We start from the raw sequence: 15,638 nt of genomic DNA, 5'->3' as shown, positions 1-15,638 counted from the left end.
AAACCATCCAGAGCCACATTGGAAACTTTAAAATAGTGACTCCTAAGAACCAGTAAGACCAAATCATTAGAATCTCTGTGGTTACATGGAACACTCCACTATGAAGGATGAACAAAATCTGTTTTGTCTTTGGATTGCTTTTCATCATGTTTTATCTTTGAAGCTGACTGTGCTAAAATTTAAAAATTTTATTATTTTAATTATTTTTTAATAAATCTTTATTGTTCATATTATTACAAATGTTCCTTATTTTTCCCCCTCCATTGCTCCCCTCCATCAGGTTCCCACCCCATCCTCTGCCCTTTCCCCACTCCCCATTGTCCTCATCCATAGGTGCACAGTTTATGTTCAGTCTCTTCCCACAACCCCCACTACCCTTTTCCCCAAGAATCGTCAGTCTACTCCCTTTCCATACCTGTTTCTATTATATTCACCAGTTAATATTGTTCATCAGATTTTTTAATTCCCTTGGTTTCTGGATTCACTTGTTGATAGTTATGTATTTGTTGTCCATAATTTTTAATCTTTATTTTCTTCTTCTTCCTAAAGAACCCCCTTCAGCAATTCATATAATTCTGGTTTGGCGGTGATGAACTCCTTTAGCTTTTTTTTTTTGTGAAGCTCTTTTACTGGCCTTCGATTCTGAGTGATAGCTTTGCTGGGTAGAGTATTTTTGGCTGTAAGTTCTTGTTATTCATCACCTAGAATATTTCTTGCCATTCCTGTCTGGCCTGCATGGTTTCTGTGGAGAAATCAGCTGACAATCGTATGGGTGCTCCTTTATAGGTAACTACCTGCTTTGCTCTTGCTGCTTTTAATATTCTGTGTCTTTTGCTCTTGGAATTTTTTTTTTTTTGCTCTTGGAATTTTAATTATGATGTGTCTTGGTGTGGTCCTCTTTGGATTCCTTTTGTTTGGGGTTCTGTGCACTTCCTGGACTTGTAAGTCTAATTCTTTCACCAGGTGGGGGAAGTTTTCTTTCACTATTTCTTCCAATATGTTTTCGGTATCTTGCTCTCTCTTCTTCTGGGACCCCCATAATTCTGATGTTGGTTTGCTTGAAGTTGTCCCAGAGGTTTCTTACACTATCTTCAACTTTCTGGATTCTCTTGTCTTCTTTTTAAATTTTAGCACAGAGGAGTGTCCTCTGGCTCTGTGTGTTCCAAATCTTTGACTTGATTCTTGAGATCTTCCATTCTGTTTTTAGGACTCTGTATATTTTTTATTTCAGACAATGTATTCTTTATTTCTAGTTGATCCCTTTTCATATCCTCATAGGTCTCGTTTATTTTATCGGCCTTTTCTAAGAAATTCTTTAAAAACCTTATAAGTGTGGTTTTGAACTCTATATCCAGTTGCTTGTTGTTTTCGATTTCTTTCATTTGTGATCTGTTTCCTTGTCTTGGCATTTTCGCTGCTTCCCTGAGTTGGTAGAGTGGCTTTGTGTGCTAAGGTGTCCTATATGGTTCAGTGGGTCAGTCTCCCAGTTACCTGAGGTGGACACCCTTGGTGCACCCCATTGTGGACTATGTGTAAAGCCTTATTGTAGTTAAGTCTTGATTGTTGTTGGTATCACTGGGAGGAACTGACCTCCAGGCCAATTGGCTGTGAGGATAGACTGTGTCTATGCTGGGAGACAACCTTGTTCGACTAGACTTGGAAAATTGCAAAAGCCTCTGTGCTCAGCTTGGATGGGGTGGAGTTTCAGGGTGGAGCCTACAGCCTTGGCTTCCCATCAGACCCGCCCTATGAGGTTCTTGAGTCTCAGTGTCCTTCAGTACTCACTGCAAACACCTGTGAGAGAAAGGTGCTCTTGAGTTTCGCCCAATACCAGACAGTCTAGTCTCTCCCCCAATGTGCCCGGAACTGGGGTTCAGTGCAGTTAGAAATGAGGTTGGAAGTGGGGTTCAAAGCAGTCTGGAGCTTTTGTCTCCTTCCCACCTGGGCACTCCAGCGGCACAGTCAACAGTCCGTCCTCTGCGTGCATTCACATGCACGCCTCCAGAGCTCTGACTTTTGCCACTCCCCTGAGTTTCCGCCTTACAGCCCAGATTCCCTCCGTATGAGCTGGGTCCTCAGGGTCTTGCCTGGAACTGGAGCTCAGCACAGTCCAGAGCTTTTGTCTCCTTCCCGTTAGGGCCATCTAGCAGCAGAGTCAACAGTCTGTTTTCTGCGCGGCATTCACATGCATGCCTCCTGGGCTCTGCCTTTCACTGCTCCCCTGAGTTTCCACCTTACAGCCTAGATTTTCTCTGTATGAGCCTTGGTCCCCAGGGTCTCGCCAGAACCGGGGTTCAGTGCAGTTGGAACTTGGGTTCAGCACAGTCCACAGCTTTTATCTCCTTCCTCTCTAGGGAACACCAGCCAGACACTCAGCTGCCCCCTCCTGTCCGACTCTGTCCTCTCCCCACGTGCTCACCGTGTTTCCGTACCTTAGCCTTTTACAGCTCCTCTGATTTTCCTTCTGGTTTTCTCTTTCCTTCTAGTAGAATTTCCAGTCAGTCAACTTTCCTGTAGTTCTGAATAATGTCCATTTTGTATTTTAGTTATATTTTTTGAAATTGTTGTGTGAGGCTGCAGTTAGCCATTTAACTATGCCGCCATCTTGGTTTCTCCTTCAAAATTTTTATTTTTAAATTATTTTTTAAATTAAGATATCTTACCATTGCTCCCCCACCCCAATCTCATACATGCCCTCCCTCCCCAGAGTTTTGCATCCATTGGAAAAATTTAAAATTTTTATTAAAATAAACTTCCTGGCTTGTGCTTTTCTACTATGAAAGAGAGGAAGGTGACTAATTCTTTGAAACACGAACACACACACACACACACACACACACACACACACACACACATGAGTATGTCCATTACTACAATGTGAAGGGTACAAAGATGGGAAGGGCAGGGTCTAGCCTATCTACCCCAGGGAAAGGAGCCACTCTATTCCCCATTCCCCTGAAGGCAAAAAGAGGTGGGAATTAGGCAGACTACATGGGTACATTTCTGAGAACCAATCATAAGATGCATTTTATATTCTACTAGTGGCCCGGTGCATGAAATCATGCATGGGTAGGGTACCTAGGCCTAGCCTGCAATCAGGCCCATCTTCCACCTGCTTGCCAGTCCCCAGTCCCTTCCCGCAGCTGCCGCCAGCCAGCCAGTTCCCCTCACCGGCCCACACTTCATAGTGACTGTTCAAGCAGTCTTTCTGGAATTACGCTTATGGTCACTGGCCTTTTATTATATAGGATTGAAAGTGAGGAGGGCGAGAAGTACCACAACACAGAGTATGGCCCCAGCCCCTGGCAGGTTGTAGACAATGGTGATGACCACTCTGAGGCTCAAAGGATTAAGCAATAACCACTAGGACAGCATTCGCACCAGTGGAAAGAAATTAAAACTATCCAAAAGAGAATAAACAAAGGTTATTTATTCCCAACATCCCTGCATTTGGCAGACTCGAAGACAGGCAATGGGAAAGTTTTATAGAGGAAAGGAGAGAAGGCCTCAGGTGTGCCCTGACTGAGGTTGACTATAGGTGGACTATCTAGAAGCAGGACATCATCCTACCTGATTGTTAGAGAGGTTATTCGGTTTCCTCTGGTTGGTCATGAGTTGAAAAATATGGGGGAGGGGGAGGGAGGTTAAGGAAACTGGCAGTTATTGACCAAGTCCTGACGATTTTGTGTTGATTGCTGCACAGGTTGTGGTTTAGCTTCCCAAAGTGGTGGCTGCAGAAATTGTGGGTCAGAATTCTATTGTCATATGTGGTCTGTTCATTTGTATTGTGGATGAAAGGGGCCACATGCTAACCTGACAGACTGAGGGGAGGCCTGCATGGTGGTCTTGAAAATTCAGAGACCTAAAGTAACTACAAAGGATGGCCTGAAATTAAACTTTAACTAAAAGAATTTATGGTGGGTAATTATTTCCTAGGCTGGTATCTTCACCAAAAAGGTCAGCCTTTACCTTAACTTAGGGGTGTCGAACTCAATCAGAGAAGGGGCCAAAATCTAAAATCCAGCCTAAATCGCGGGCCGAATGGTTTACTGAACAGTCATAAACTGTCATTGTGATGGAAACGCAGCGGAGTGCAGTGATGACAGCGCGGTGCGGGCCACATTGCAAGGCCTGGCGGGACGGATTTGGCCCGCGGGCCTTGTGTTTGACACATGTGCCTTAACTGGACCTATCTCTTTGCATCTATAATAACACTAGAGGCCCGGTGCACAAAATTCGTGCATGGGAGTGGGGAGGTGTCCCTCAGTCCAGCCTGCACCCTCTCCAATCTGGGACATCCCTCTCACAATCCAGGAACTGATCCCCTGCCTGCCTGCCTGATTGCCCCTAACCACTTCTGACTGCCAACCTAATCACCCCCTAACCACTCCCCTGCCAGCCTGATTGATGCCTAACTGCTCCCCTGCCAGCCTGGTTGCCCCTAACTGCCCTCTCCTGCAGTCCTGAGTCCCCCAACCTCCACTGCCCTCCACTGCCCTCCCCTGCTGGAATGATCACCCACAACTACCCTCCCGTGCTGGCCATCTTGTTGCAGGTCATCTTGTGTCCACATGGGGCGGCCATCTTTATCTGTTGGAGTGATGGTCAATTTGCATATTACCTCTTATTATATAGGATTCTCTTAAAATGTCTGGGTAACTGGTAACTTCCCTTTTTCTGGACCCCTTGGGCACAACCTAATGTGCCTGGGTGCCAGGATGTAGACCACAAATTCCTTTATTATCATGTTCATTGTTCCTGCACCCACCTGAGTATATGTCTATCATTTTACTTTTTATCCAGTCCCAAGGGTTAACCCCACCTCCACTTTGCTTTCTCCTGCCTCTCTAGTCTAACACCAATGGATTTTATGTAACCCACCTACGTCCCTTCCTTTGATTGAGATAGATTAAATAGAGAAGGAAACCGGAGACCAGGATGGCAGGACACAGGCTTTATTGGAGGGAAAAGCTCCCCTGCCACCTGCTTCCAGAGAGAGAGGCGGAAGAGAGCAGAAGAGAGCGAGGGCCAGGGTACAAGCACCTTTAAGGATAGGGGGCGGGGCTTAGGGCACTCAGCACATGCTGATTGGTGATTAGGGACCTAGGGACTTAGGAATGGGGGGGGGGCTTAGGGTATTTGGCAGGTGCTGATTGGTGGTTCAGAACTCAGGAATGTCTGGCTGCAGGTGGGGTTTACGTGTTTCCATCAACTAGAGCAGGTGTCGGCAACCTACGGCTCCAGAGCCACATGCGGCTCTTTGAAGCTTCACCACGGCTCCGACAACTTGCAAGCCCGTGTGAAAATGAAGGTAACGTCTTACAGCCCTGACGTGCTGACACTGTGCACTGAGGTTCAGGAGCAAAAATCCCATTAACCAGGTAAATTAAATATTTTAATTAGCTATTAATTTGCAAAAATATATTTTACATTGATAAGTGAAAAAGTCCTTTTTTTCTTCAGATTGACAGCTAACTGCACGATCCTGTATATAGCATTAAGGTAAGAAACAATATATGCAGCGTTATATTTGTTTTAAATGTCGCAATGGTTTTGCGGCTCCCAGGTTTTTTTTTCCTTCGGAAACGGGTCCAAGTGGCTCTTTATGTCTTAAAGGTTGCCGACCCCTGAACTAGAGGAAAGGAGGACCATCAGATTGCCATGTATAAATATCACTGTAACCTGCCTTTCTCTGGAGCATTATCTCAATTCCTTGAGGTTCTGCTTCCCGGCAATTGTCCACAGTTTGGCTCAAATAAACCCACAAAGATTCTTCACAGGTTTGAACGTTTTTATGTTAAAGCATATCTAATCTCTCACACTCTCCTCATTCTTCCACTGCAGGGAGGGCTGGGGTAACTCTTTACAAAGCTGGTGAAGAGGAGCTGATGGAGTGATTGACAGGGTGAATCCTGGGTTAGAGGGCAGGACGCCCAGAGAGGGTCCCCCGGGGAAGGCAGCAGGGCAGAAAGGGGAAATCTGTGTCTCTCTTCTTGGACAGGATGAGGGTGTCGCTGTCCTTGATGCCGTAGCTCCCCAACGCCGACCAGTCCTGCAGGACCTGGCCCAGGAACTGCAGCTCCTGCTGCTTCCGGAGCAGCCCCTGCCTGTCTTCTATCTGCTGCTTCAGGCCCAGCACGTAGCTGTTGGGGTCGATGGCGTAGGCGTGGCTCCCGCCTTCCGGGTTCTTCACGAAGACCTGGATCTCCGGGGGGATGGTCTCCAGCAGGGAGACGCGCGTGTCGCAGAATATCCCGAACTTGGCCAGGGAGCACCGGCTGCTGAGGAGCTTCCGCTCGCCGCCCGGAGCCTGGAAGGACAGACGCTGCTGCCTGCCCGAGGAGCACGGTCCCCGCCAGATCTTCTCTTTAACCTTCCTTATGGGGTCATACGGGTTCACCGTGAGGACGCAATCCGGGCGGCCCCCCTGCTCCACGGTCAGCTGGATGTCTCGTGCCTTCTGCAAGAGAGAGGAGAGGGTGGAGTGACCACGCTCCTCTGTCTGACATGCCACAGTCCCCCTTACCGGCCCTCATCTTCCCAACAGCAGCAAACGTTCAGGGAGTGCCAGCCACCGTCCAGGCCCTGTGCTGGTGCCTTTTATTCTCTTCTTAATGCATTTTATTCTCTCGGCAGCCCTAGGAGGGGGTGCTTCTCCTATTGATGTCCAGATGAGGACATTGTGGTCAAGAAGGGTGAAGCGGCCCAGTCAGCATGGCTCCGTGGCTGAGCATTGACCGTGAACCAGGAGGTCAAGGTTCAATGGCCGGCTAGCACATGTGCCCAGGTTGTGGGCTCGATCCCCAGTAGGGGCATGCAGGAGGCAGCCAATCAATGATTCTCTCTCATCATAGATGTTTCTATCTCTTCTTTCCTCTCAGAAATCAATAAAAATATATATCCTGTACAATAAAAGGCTAATATGCAAATAGATTGAATGGCAGAACACCCAAACAACTGGTCGCTATGATGTGTGCTAACCGCCAGGGGGCATGCAAGGGGCTGCCAGCAGACAGGGGACCGGGGGCCATGGTGGGAGGGGCTGGGCAGGGGCACAGAGGATGAGCCGAGACCTGCCCCTGTGCTCACCACAGCCTCTCGGCCCACAGTTCCTTTCAAGGTTCATGAATTCGTGCACTGGACTCCTAGTGTTTGTGTGTGTGTGTGTGTGTGTGTGTGTGTGTGTGAAAGAGAGAGAGAGAGAGAGAGAGAGAGAGAGAGAGAGAGAGAGAGAGAGAAGTGGTTTACTACCTCACAGAGGTAGTAAGGAGTAGAGGAGACATTTGAACCTGCTCCAACATCAGAGGCCACACTCAAGGGCCTGAGAATCCCAGGTGGCTGAAGGACACACCTGGAAGGTGCTGAGAAGGCTGGCCCTCTAGTTGATCCTTTCTAGAAGGAACAGAGGCCCAGCATAGTCAAGATAAAAGTCTTTGCACGATGGTTTGTCTGGTTAGGAAAACCCCAGAGGCGTACACGTTTCAGCCCACTGTGGGCTCATTCAGCTGGTGGCCTCCAGTCTGTCATCCTGCACCTTATCAGAGAGCCTCTGGTTCTACTTCTGCCCCTTCTCCAAGCAGAAGTTCCATCACACACCTCCAGTCCTGTGCCCTCTCTCCCCACCAAACCCCTCTCTCCCCACCTGACCCTCCACCTGGACGGAGTGCCCTCTGTTCTTAGTGTCTATCCTTCCCTGGCTTTTTATTTATTTATTTATTTTTTACTTTACTAAAGGCCCAGTGTACGAATTTGTGCCCTGGTGGGTCCCTCTGGGTGGCCTGCAGGGATCAGATGGAAACCTGCAATTCAAGGCCGCCTGCAGCTCCTGCCTGCTCCTCCCACTCATCCCAGCCCCACTGTGCCTGCCGCAGGCTCGTCCCCAATCAGTCCCCATTGGGAGAGGCTCACACTGCTGCATTCACCAGCCATGAGCCCTGTGTCTGGTGTCCTCCCAAGGAAGTGGCGTGTGGGATTGGGCTGAAACCGGCTCTCTGATATCCCCTGAGGGATCCCAGATTGCGAGAGGGCACAGGCCAGGCTGAGGTATCCCATTGGTTCACGATCGGGCAGGGGAGGGACCGTGGGAGGGCTCCAGAGTGTGTCCAGCCCATCCTGCTCAGTCCTGATAGGCCGGACTCCAGCAGCAAGCTGACCTACAGGTCAGAGCATCTATCCCTTGTGGTCAGTGCACATCATAGCAAGTGGTTGAACAGCCTTAGCATATCATTAACATATTATGCTTTGATTCAGTTGTTCTGCTGTTCAGTCTATTTGCATATTACCCTTTTATTATAGGACTAGAAGCCTGATGCACAAAGATTTGTGCAAGAATGGGCTTTCCTTCCCTGGCTGCCAGCACTGCCTTCACTCTGGCCAAAACTGCCTTTCCAACTTTCCAAGCTGCCCAGAGGCCTGAGTGGCAGGGGCAGTGCAGAATGCCGGCATCATTGCCAAGCATCCAGCCCCGCCCTCAGCCATTCAGCACCTGCATTTGCAAATTAACCCATCATCTTTGTTGGGTTAATTTGCATGCTCACTCCTGATTGACTGGTGGATGTCTCAAAGGTACAGTCAATTTGCATCTTTTATGATTGTAGATTTTATTTATTTTTATTTTATTTTTTTAAGATTTTATTTTTATTTATTTTAAAATATCTTATTGATTTTTTGCAGAGAGGAAGGGAGAGAGATAGAGAGCTAGAAATGTTGATGAGAGAGAAACATTGACCAGCTGCCTCCTGCACACCCCCTACCGGGGATGTGCCCACAACTAACGTACATGCCCCTGACCGGAATCAAACCTGGGACCCTTCAGTCCGCAGACCGATGCTCCACCACTGAGCCAAACCGGTTTCGGCTGATTGTAGATTTTATTAGAGGCCTAGTGAATGACTTTGTGCACTGGTGGGGTCCATCAGCCTGGCCTTCAGGGATCAGGATGAAAACAGCTCTCTGACATCCCCTGAGGGTTCTGGATTGCGAGAGGGTGCAGGCCAGGCCAAGGCACCCCACCAGTGCACAAATCTGTGCACCAGGCCTCTAGTACGCATATAAGATCTTTGATTAATCTCTTCCTGCCCTCGCCCCTCCCCACTTCCCTCTGAGATTCATCAGTCTGTTCCATGTTTCCATGCCTGTGGTTTCCACTCCATGTTGAGCGTCTGCCCCCAGTGGTCATTGCATGCCATAGCATGGTTGCTTAGGCTTTTATATATATAGATTAGAGGCCCATTGCACGAAATTCATGCATTAGAGGGGATCCCCTCAGCCCAGCCTGCACCCTTTCCAATCTGGGACTCCTCAGGGGATACCCAACTGCTGGTTTAGGCCCAATCCTGGGGATCAGGTTAAACCAGCAGTCAGACATTCCTCTCACAATCTGGGACCACTGGCTCCTAACTCTCACCTGCCTGTCTGCCTGATCACCTCTAACTGCATCCCTTGGTGGCCTGATCACCCCTACTACCCTTCCCCCACCGGCTGGTTACCCATAAATGCCCCCCTGCTGGTTTGGTCACCCATAACTGCCCTCCCCCCCACTGGTCTGGTTGACCCTCACTGTCCCCCTTTCCAGCCTTGTAAACCCAAATGCATCCCTGCCATCCTGGTCACCTCCAACTGCCCCCCCTGCCAACCTGGTTCCCCTCAACTGCCCCCTGCCAGCCTGGTTGTCCCCAACTTCCCCCCTGCTGGCCTGGTCACCTACAACTGTCCCTTCCTGCTGGCCTGGTCACCCCCAACTGCCCCTCCCTGCTGTCCTGGTCACCCCATACAGCCTGATGTTCAGTCACCCGTCCAGTTGTTTTGGTCGTGACGGCCCCTGACTTTTTATATATTAAGATTGTTAAGCTGAGACCCGTTTGGCTCAGTGGATAGAGCGTTGGCCTGCAGACTGAAAGGTCCCGGGTTCGATTCCGGTCAAGGGCATGTACCTTGTTTGCGGGCACATCCCCAGTAGGGGGTGTGCAAGAGGCAGCTGGTCGATGTTTCTCTCTCATCGACATTTCTAACTCTCTGTCCCTCTCAATTCCTTTCTGTGTAAAATCAATAAAATATATATATATATATTTTAAAAAGATTGTTAATAGTATTACAGACGTCTCCCATTTTCGTCCTTTTGCTACCCCCCCGCCCCCACCCAACCTCGCCATGCCAGGCCTTCCCCTACTATTGTCTGTCTCTGTCTTCATTATACCCCTCCCTGGCTTTTAGGCCTACCTCTGGCCCTGTCTCCTTCAAGGAATCTTCTCTGGTGATTCAGAGGTAATATTTATTTCTTATTTCTAGAGCCTCACAAAAACCTGGGTGCTAATCCTCCTGCCTCTTAGCAATGTGACCTTGGTCAATTAACCTTTCTGAGCCTCAGTTTCTTCATCTGTAAAGTGATGATAAGTGATAACAATAATCGTATATAATAAAGATGTAATATGCAAATAGTTGTTATGCCATGAAGTGCAATGAATGACTGTGTAACAACCAAATCACGGAGCAGCAGGAGGGTGGGGCAGTGGAGAGCTATGGGAGGGGGCAGGGCAGCAAGCTATGAGGGGGGTAAGGGTAAGGGGAGCCAGGGGAGCTACAGGAGATCGGGGCAGTGGGCAGAGAGCTACTGGAGGGCAGCAGCAGGCTACTGGTGAGCTACTGGTGCACAGATTCATGTGCAGGGCTACTAGTAATCTATTTATATAAAAGCCTAAGAGACCATTCAACCAGTAGCTATGATGTGCACTGACCACCAGGGGGCAAACGCTTAACACACAGGCATGGAAACATGGAACAGACTGATGAATATCAGAGGGAAGGGGGAAAGGGAGGGTGGGGAGAGATTAACCAAAGATTTTACAAACATACTAGAGGCCCGGTTAGCCTGGCCTATGGGGATGGGGCCGAAATCAGCAGTCCGAGATCCCCCGAGGGGTCCCGAATTGTGAGAGGGTGCAGGCCAGGCCCAGGGACCCCACCGGTGCTCCGGGCCTCTAGTAATAATGATAACACTTGACATTTCTACTTTACAAAATTATCAATGGACAAGCACTTCGCACATTTTATTTTTTAATTTTTTAAAATATATTTTATTGATTTTTCATAGAGAGGAAGAGAGAGGGATAGAGAGTTAGAAACATCGATGAGAGAGGATCATCGATCAGCTGCCTCTTGCACACCCCCTACTGGGGATGTGCCCGCAACCCAGGTACATGCCCTTGACCGGAATCGAACCCAAGACCTTTCAGTCCCCAGGCCGACGCTCTATCCACTGAGCCAAACCAGTCCCGGCCACTTTGCACATTTTAAAGTTCAATGTGAATAAAATAAATTGTTATGGCCTTTGACTGTACTTTAGGTTTGGCATCACTCACGTAATATTATCTGTTATTTAGTATTTTTTGTTTGTTTTCTGAGTATCTTCTCTGGTAATTCTTCTAACATTCCCCCCCCTCCCCAAATTTGGAGCAAGGAAAGATTTACTGATCAAGAATGCCTAGTTTGCCGAAACCGGTTTGGCTCAGTGGATAGAGCGTCGGCCTGCGGATTGAAAGGTCCCAGGTTCGATTCCGGTCAAGGGCATGTACCTTGGTTGCGGGCACATCCCCCAGTAGGGGGTGTGCAAGAGGCAGCTGATCGATGATTCTCATCGATGTTTCTAACTCTCTATCCTTCTCTGTAAAAAATCAATAAAAAAATATTTAAAAAAAAATTCTCACTGCATCTTAAAAAAAAAAAAAAGAATGCCTAGTTTGAGAACATGAGAGAACTAATTCTCCAATCCATTTCCTTCCTTCCTTCACTTTTTATTTATTTAAAATGTATTTTTATTGGTTTCAGAGAGGAAGGGAGAGGGAGAGAGAGATAAAAACATCAATGGTGAGAGAGAATCATTGATCAGTTGCCTCCTGCATGCCCCCATCTTCCCTGACCGGGAATTGAACTGCCACCTCTTGGATCATAGGTCGATGGTCAACCACTGAGCCACACCAGCCAGGCTCCAATCCATTTTAAGACAACTCAAAATGCAGGTGTCCTTTAGCAGTTTTGTGCAAGTTTGTTTCAGAGACTGATCCCCCAAACCCCCCCCCCCACTTGCTCCAAGCCCAGTGCTAGCACAAAACAGCTGACTGACTGATTGGACTTGCCCGAGCCCAGTTTGTGCAAGGAGTGATTGGGAGCACGGAGCTGATTCTCAGGGAGGTATGGAAGAAGGAAGGAAAGCAGAACAAGGATTGGAAGATAAGAAATCTGAGGCTCAGAGAGCTGAGTAATTCCCCAAGTTCACAGAGCTGGTGGGTCGTGCAGCCAGGACTCAAACTTCCGACTCCGATGCCCTGTTGGCTCCATTGACACAGAAATAAGTAGGTAAACACCATGCATTAATCTCATTCTGGCTTCACGCCCCTGACAGCAGCCCAGAGGGGAGAGCCATACCTTCACATTCCAGCTGGGGACTGGGTTGTCTTCGCTGTCATAGCAACAGTCCTGCTTCAGGCACTGGCAGGCCCTCTGGGCCACTATGTCCCATCTGTACCCTTCCGCCACGTTGTGGGTGGGGTCGGCCGGGTCCAGGATGATGGGCCTGCAACACAGGGAGAGGGTCCCAGGCTCTTTCCGGTTTGGAGTCCTGGCCAGAAAGAAGCCTTCTCAGATGTCACCTCTTCCAGGCCTGAGCATCTGCATGTCCGGAGCCCGAGCCCTCAGTCCACGCGGGCTCAGAGACATTGCTGGAGGGTAACAGCACAGAGACCATTAGATTTCCAAGAACTCCTCTTGGGGAGAATTCTCTAGATGTTTGTAAGAAAATTTACCCAGTGGGCATGGCTCAGTGGCTGAGCGTCGATCTATGAACTAGGAGGTCACAGTTTTATTCCCGTTTAGGCACATGCCTGGGTTTCGGGCTTGATCCCCTGTAGGGGGTGTGCAGGAGGCAGCCCATCAATGATTCTCTCTCATTACTGATGTTTCTCTCTCTCCCTCTCCTTCCTCTCTGAAATCAATAAAAAAAAATTTTAAATATATTTTATTGATTTTTATAGAGAGGAAGAGAGAGGGATAGAGAGTTAGAAACATCGATGAGAGAGGATCATCGATCAGCTGCCTCTTGCACACCCCCTACTGGGGATGTGCCCGCAACCCAGGTATTATACATGCCCCTGACCGGAATTGAACCCCAGACCTTTCAGTCCGCAGGCGGACGCTATATCCTCTGAGCCAAACCGGTCTCGGCAATAAAAATATTTTTAAAGGAATTTTGATGATGATGATGATGATGATGATGATGGGGGGGAAGGGTGAGATGCCAAAGGCATGGTAAAGCAATATCAGATGCCCACCCAGGAAGGTGGGCCTCTCAAGTTCAAAGGTTTTGCTGACAGGCCACATAAGTTGGAGGTTAGAGCTGCTGAATCATTTTAAATAATAACTCCTCCTTCCCCAACTACTGATATTTGAGGTACTGGGACAAGCCCTATGTGAATTTCCCTCTTTTAATCCTTACAATTCCAACTAGTGTTCCCCATTTTACAGATGAGGAAACTGAGGCACATAGACCTCCCTCAGCCTCACAGCCAGCAGGTGGGATTCCTCCTCCAACGGGATTGGAGTGGCCTCTAGGTGTCACTCCTCTGCTGGGGGAATGTTTTAAGGGATACAAGCTTGGAGGGGCTTAGGCTCAGGGTTAGTTTCCTTGGGTTGCTCATGTGACAACGTGTGTTGGACGCCACGCCTGTGATAGGAGCCGGCCTGTTCCCGGGGCTTCGGACTTAGGAGGGAGCCGTGGCTCCAGGTGACAGAATGTGACAGCGGGCTACTGGAGTGAGCGGAACATTTTAGGCTCCAAGCTTGTTACTCCCAACACCCCGGCTCCTGAATCACCCTGGAGAAGGCAGGCTGCGGAGGGGGGGGTCACCTGACCCAGAGTGGCCCATCTGGGGACCCGATACACAGGGCTGCTGCCCAGTGGCCAGCCTCGCTCTCTCGGGAGTTTGGACCAGGGATGTAAGTAAGTGGAAGCAGGGTGGGTGGGAGAGAAGCAGAACAGAGAGGAAAGAGTGTGGGCAGTGAGGCAGAGTGTCAGGGAGAGAGGGAGCCAAAGGTTTGTCAGGTCCTGATGGTTTCCAGCCTCAATTTCCTGGGCATCCTTATAATCAGCCCTCTTTTCTTAAGGAGACCAGGCTTGTCTTCCTTGTTTGAAAACAAACAAACAAACAAACAAACAAACACACACAAAACCATCACTCACGTAAAAGAGCAACAAACATTCCTGTGACATGGCTTGCACTGACTTAGACCTTCTACTGCAAAGAACAGTCTCAGGCTGGGTTCTCCCCGCGGCAGATTCCCAAGGAAAGGACTTGACTCAGGAGGAGACCCAGGAGTCCTGATGAGGAGCGGGGACGGGAGAAGGCAGGAAGGGTGCCCCTAGGGGTGTGTGTCCAAGTGATTGCTGCAGGGCGGCTGAAGGTAGTCTCCGGGGAGGGACGCTGGGATTAACCATGCAGCAGGCGGGACCCAGAGCGAGCCCCTGGGTCTGCGATGGGAGGGAGCGGGGCTGTTTATCCACCAGCTGCCACCAGGCAGAGGGCCGCAGGCGCTGCCCTGGGAGACGCGATCGTGACCGTGTACCCGGCGCCACACGGGCCCTTCGCGGCGTTTCCCCCGGCCACACAGTCCCCCATCCGTGGTGCCGGCGGCTCCTGTCTCACCGAGAAGGAACCGAGGCCGCACTGGATTAAACGTGGGTCTCCATGATTCTTCCCACTTTCTCATGCTCTCTCTAAAAAATACTGAAGTGCCGAAACCGGTTTGGCTCAGTGGATAGAGCATCAGCCTGCGGACTGAAAGGTCCCGGGTTCGATTCCGGTCAAGGGCATGTACCTTGGTTGCGGGCACATCCCCGGTAGGGGGTGTGCAAGAGGCAGCTGATCGATGACTCTCTCTCATTGATGTTTCTAACTCTCTATCCCTCTCTCTTTCTCTCTGTAAAAAATCAATAAAATATATTTTAAAAATAAGGAAAAATAAGTAAATAAATAAACAACACTGAACTGCTCTTCTGAGGGCCAAGGTCGGAGGGGGCGGGGGCTTGAGGGCCAAGGAAAAGGCCCCTAGCTGCTAAGGCCCTGGCGGCTTGTGAAGGCGGCCAGGTCACGATTTCCTGGCAGCCTTGCTGCTTAATAAAGCTCCCTTCCCAAAAGAGAGACACCCAGAGCACCTCCCTCCTCTCTCTCCTGCCTGGGACACCCCACTCCGCTCTCTCCTGCCTGGGACGGGTGTGGGGAGCGGGGCCCGCACCTCCCTCCTCCCTCCTCTCTCTCCTGCCTGGGACACCCCCCTCCGCTCTCTCCTGCCTGGGACGGGTGTGGGGGAGCGAGGCCCGCACCCCCCTCCGCTCTCTCCTGCCTGGGACGGGTGTGGGGGAGCGGGTGTGGGGAGCCGGGCCGCACCTCCCTCCGCTCTCTCCTGCCTGGGACACCCCCCTCCGCTCTCTCCTGCCTGGGACGGGTGTGGGGGAGCGGGTGTGGGGAGCGGGGCCGCACCCCCCTCCGCTCTCTCCTGCCTGGGACACCCCCTCCGCTCTCTCCTGCCTGGGACGGGTGTGGGGAGCGGGGCCGCACCCCCCTCCGCTCTCTCCTGCCTGGGACACCCCC

At 50.0% G+C, this 15,638-nt stretch overlaps 1 protein-coding gene across 4 annotated transcripts in view; it reads right to left on the bottom strand.

The window, feature by feature from the left end:
- Positions 1-5,776: 5,776 nt before the first annotated feature.
- OASL (2'-5'-oligoadenylate synthetase like) overlaps positions 5,777-15,638 on the bottom strand; it is a 20,081-nt gene continuing 10,219 nt past the window's right edge. The window contains exons 5-6 of one of the 4 annotated variants that reach the window (XM_036448757.2): positions 12,421-12,568; positions 5,777-6,460 (exon numbers count right to left, since the gene is read on the bottom strand). In XM_036448757.2, coding sequence (XP_036304650.1) covers positions 5,918-6,460; positions 12,421-12,568 — 691 coding nt within the window. In that variant the 3' untranslated portion in view covers positions 5,777-5,917. Of the gene's footprint in view, positions 6,461-7,523; positions 7,614-12,420; positions 12,569-15,638 lie in introns of those variants that run through there. The other 3 variants (XM_045585367.1, XM_045585366.1, XM_045585368.1) reach the window with 3 other exon arrangements.

Source organism: Pipistrellus kuhlii, unplaced genomic scaffold (assembly GCF_014108245.1).
Source record: "Pipistrellus kuhlii isolate mPipKuh1 unplaced genomic scaffold, mPipKuh1.p scaffold_m20_p_20, whole genome shotgun sequence".
Classification (NCBI taxonomy): Eukaryota; Metazoa; Chordata; class Mammalia; order Chiroptera; family Vespertilionidae; genus Pipistrellus; species Pipistrellus kuhlii.
Note: the sequence above shows the minus strand (reverse complement) of the source record. Positions and strands in the feature narration are given on the sequence as shown.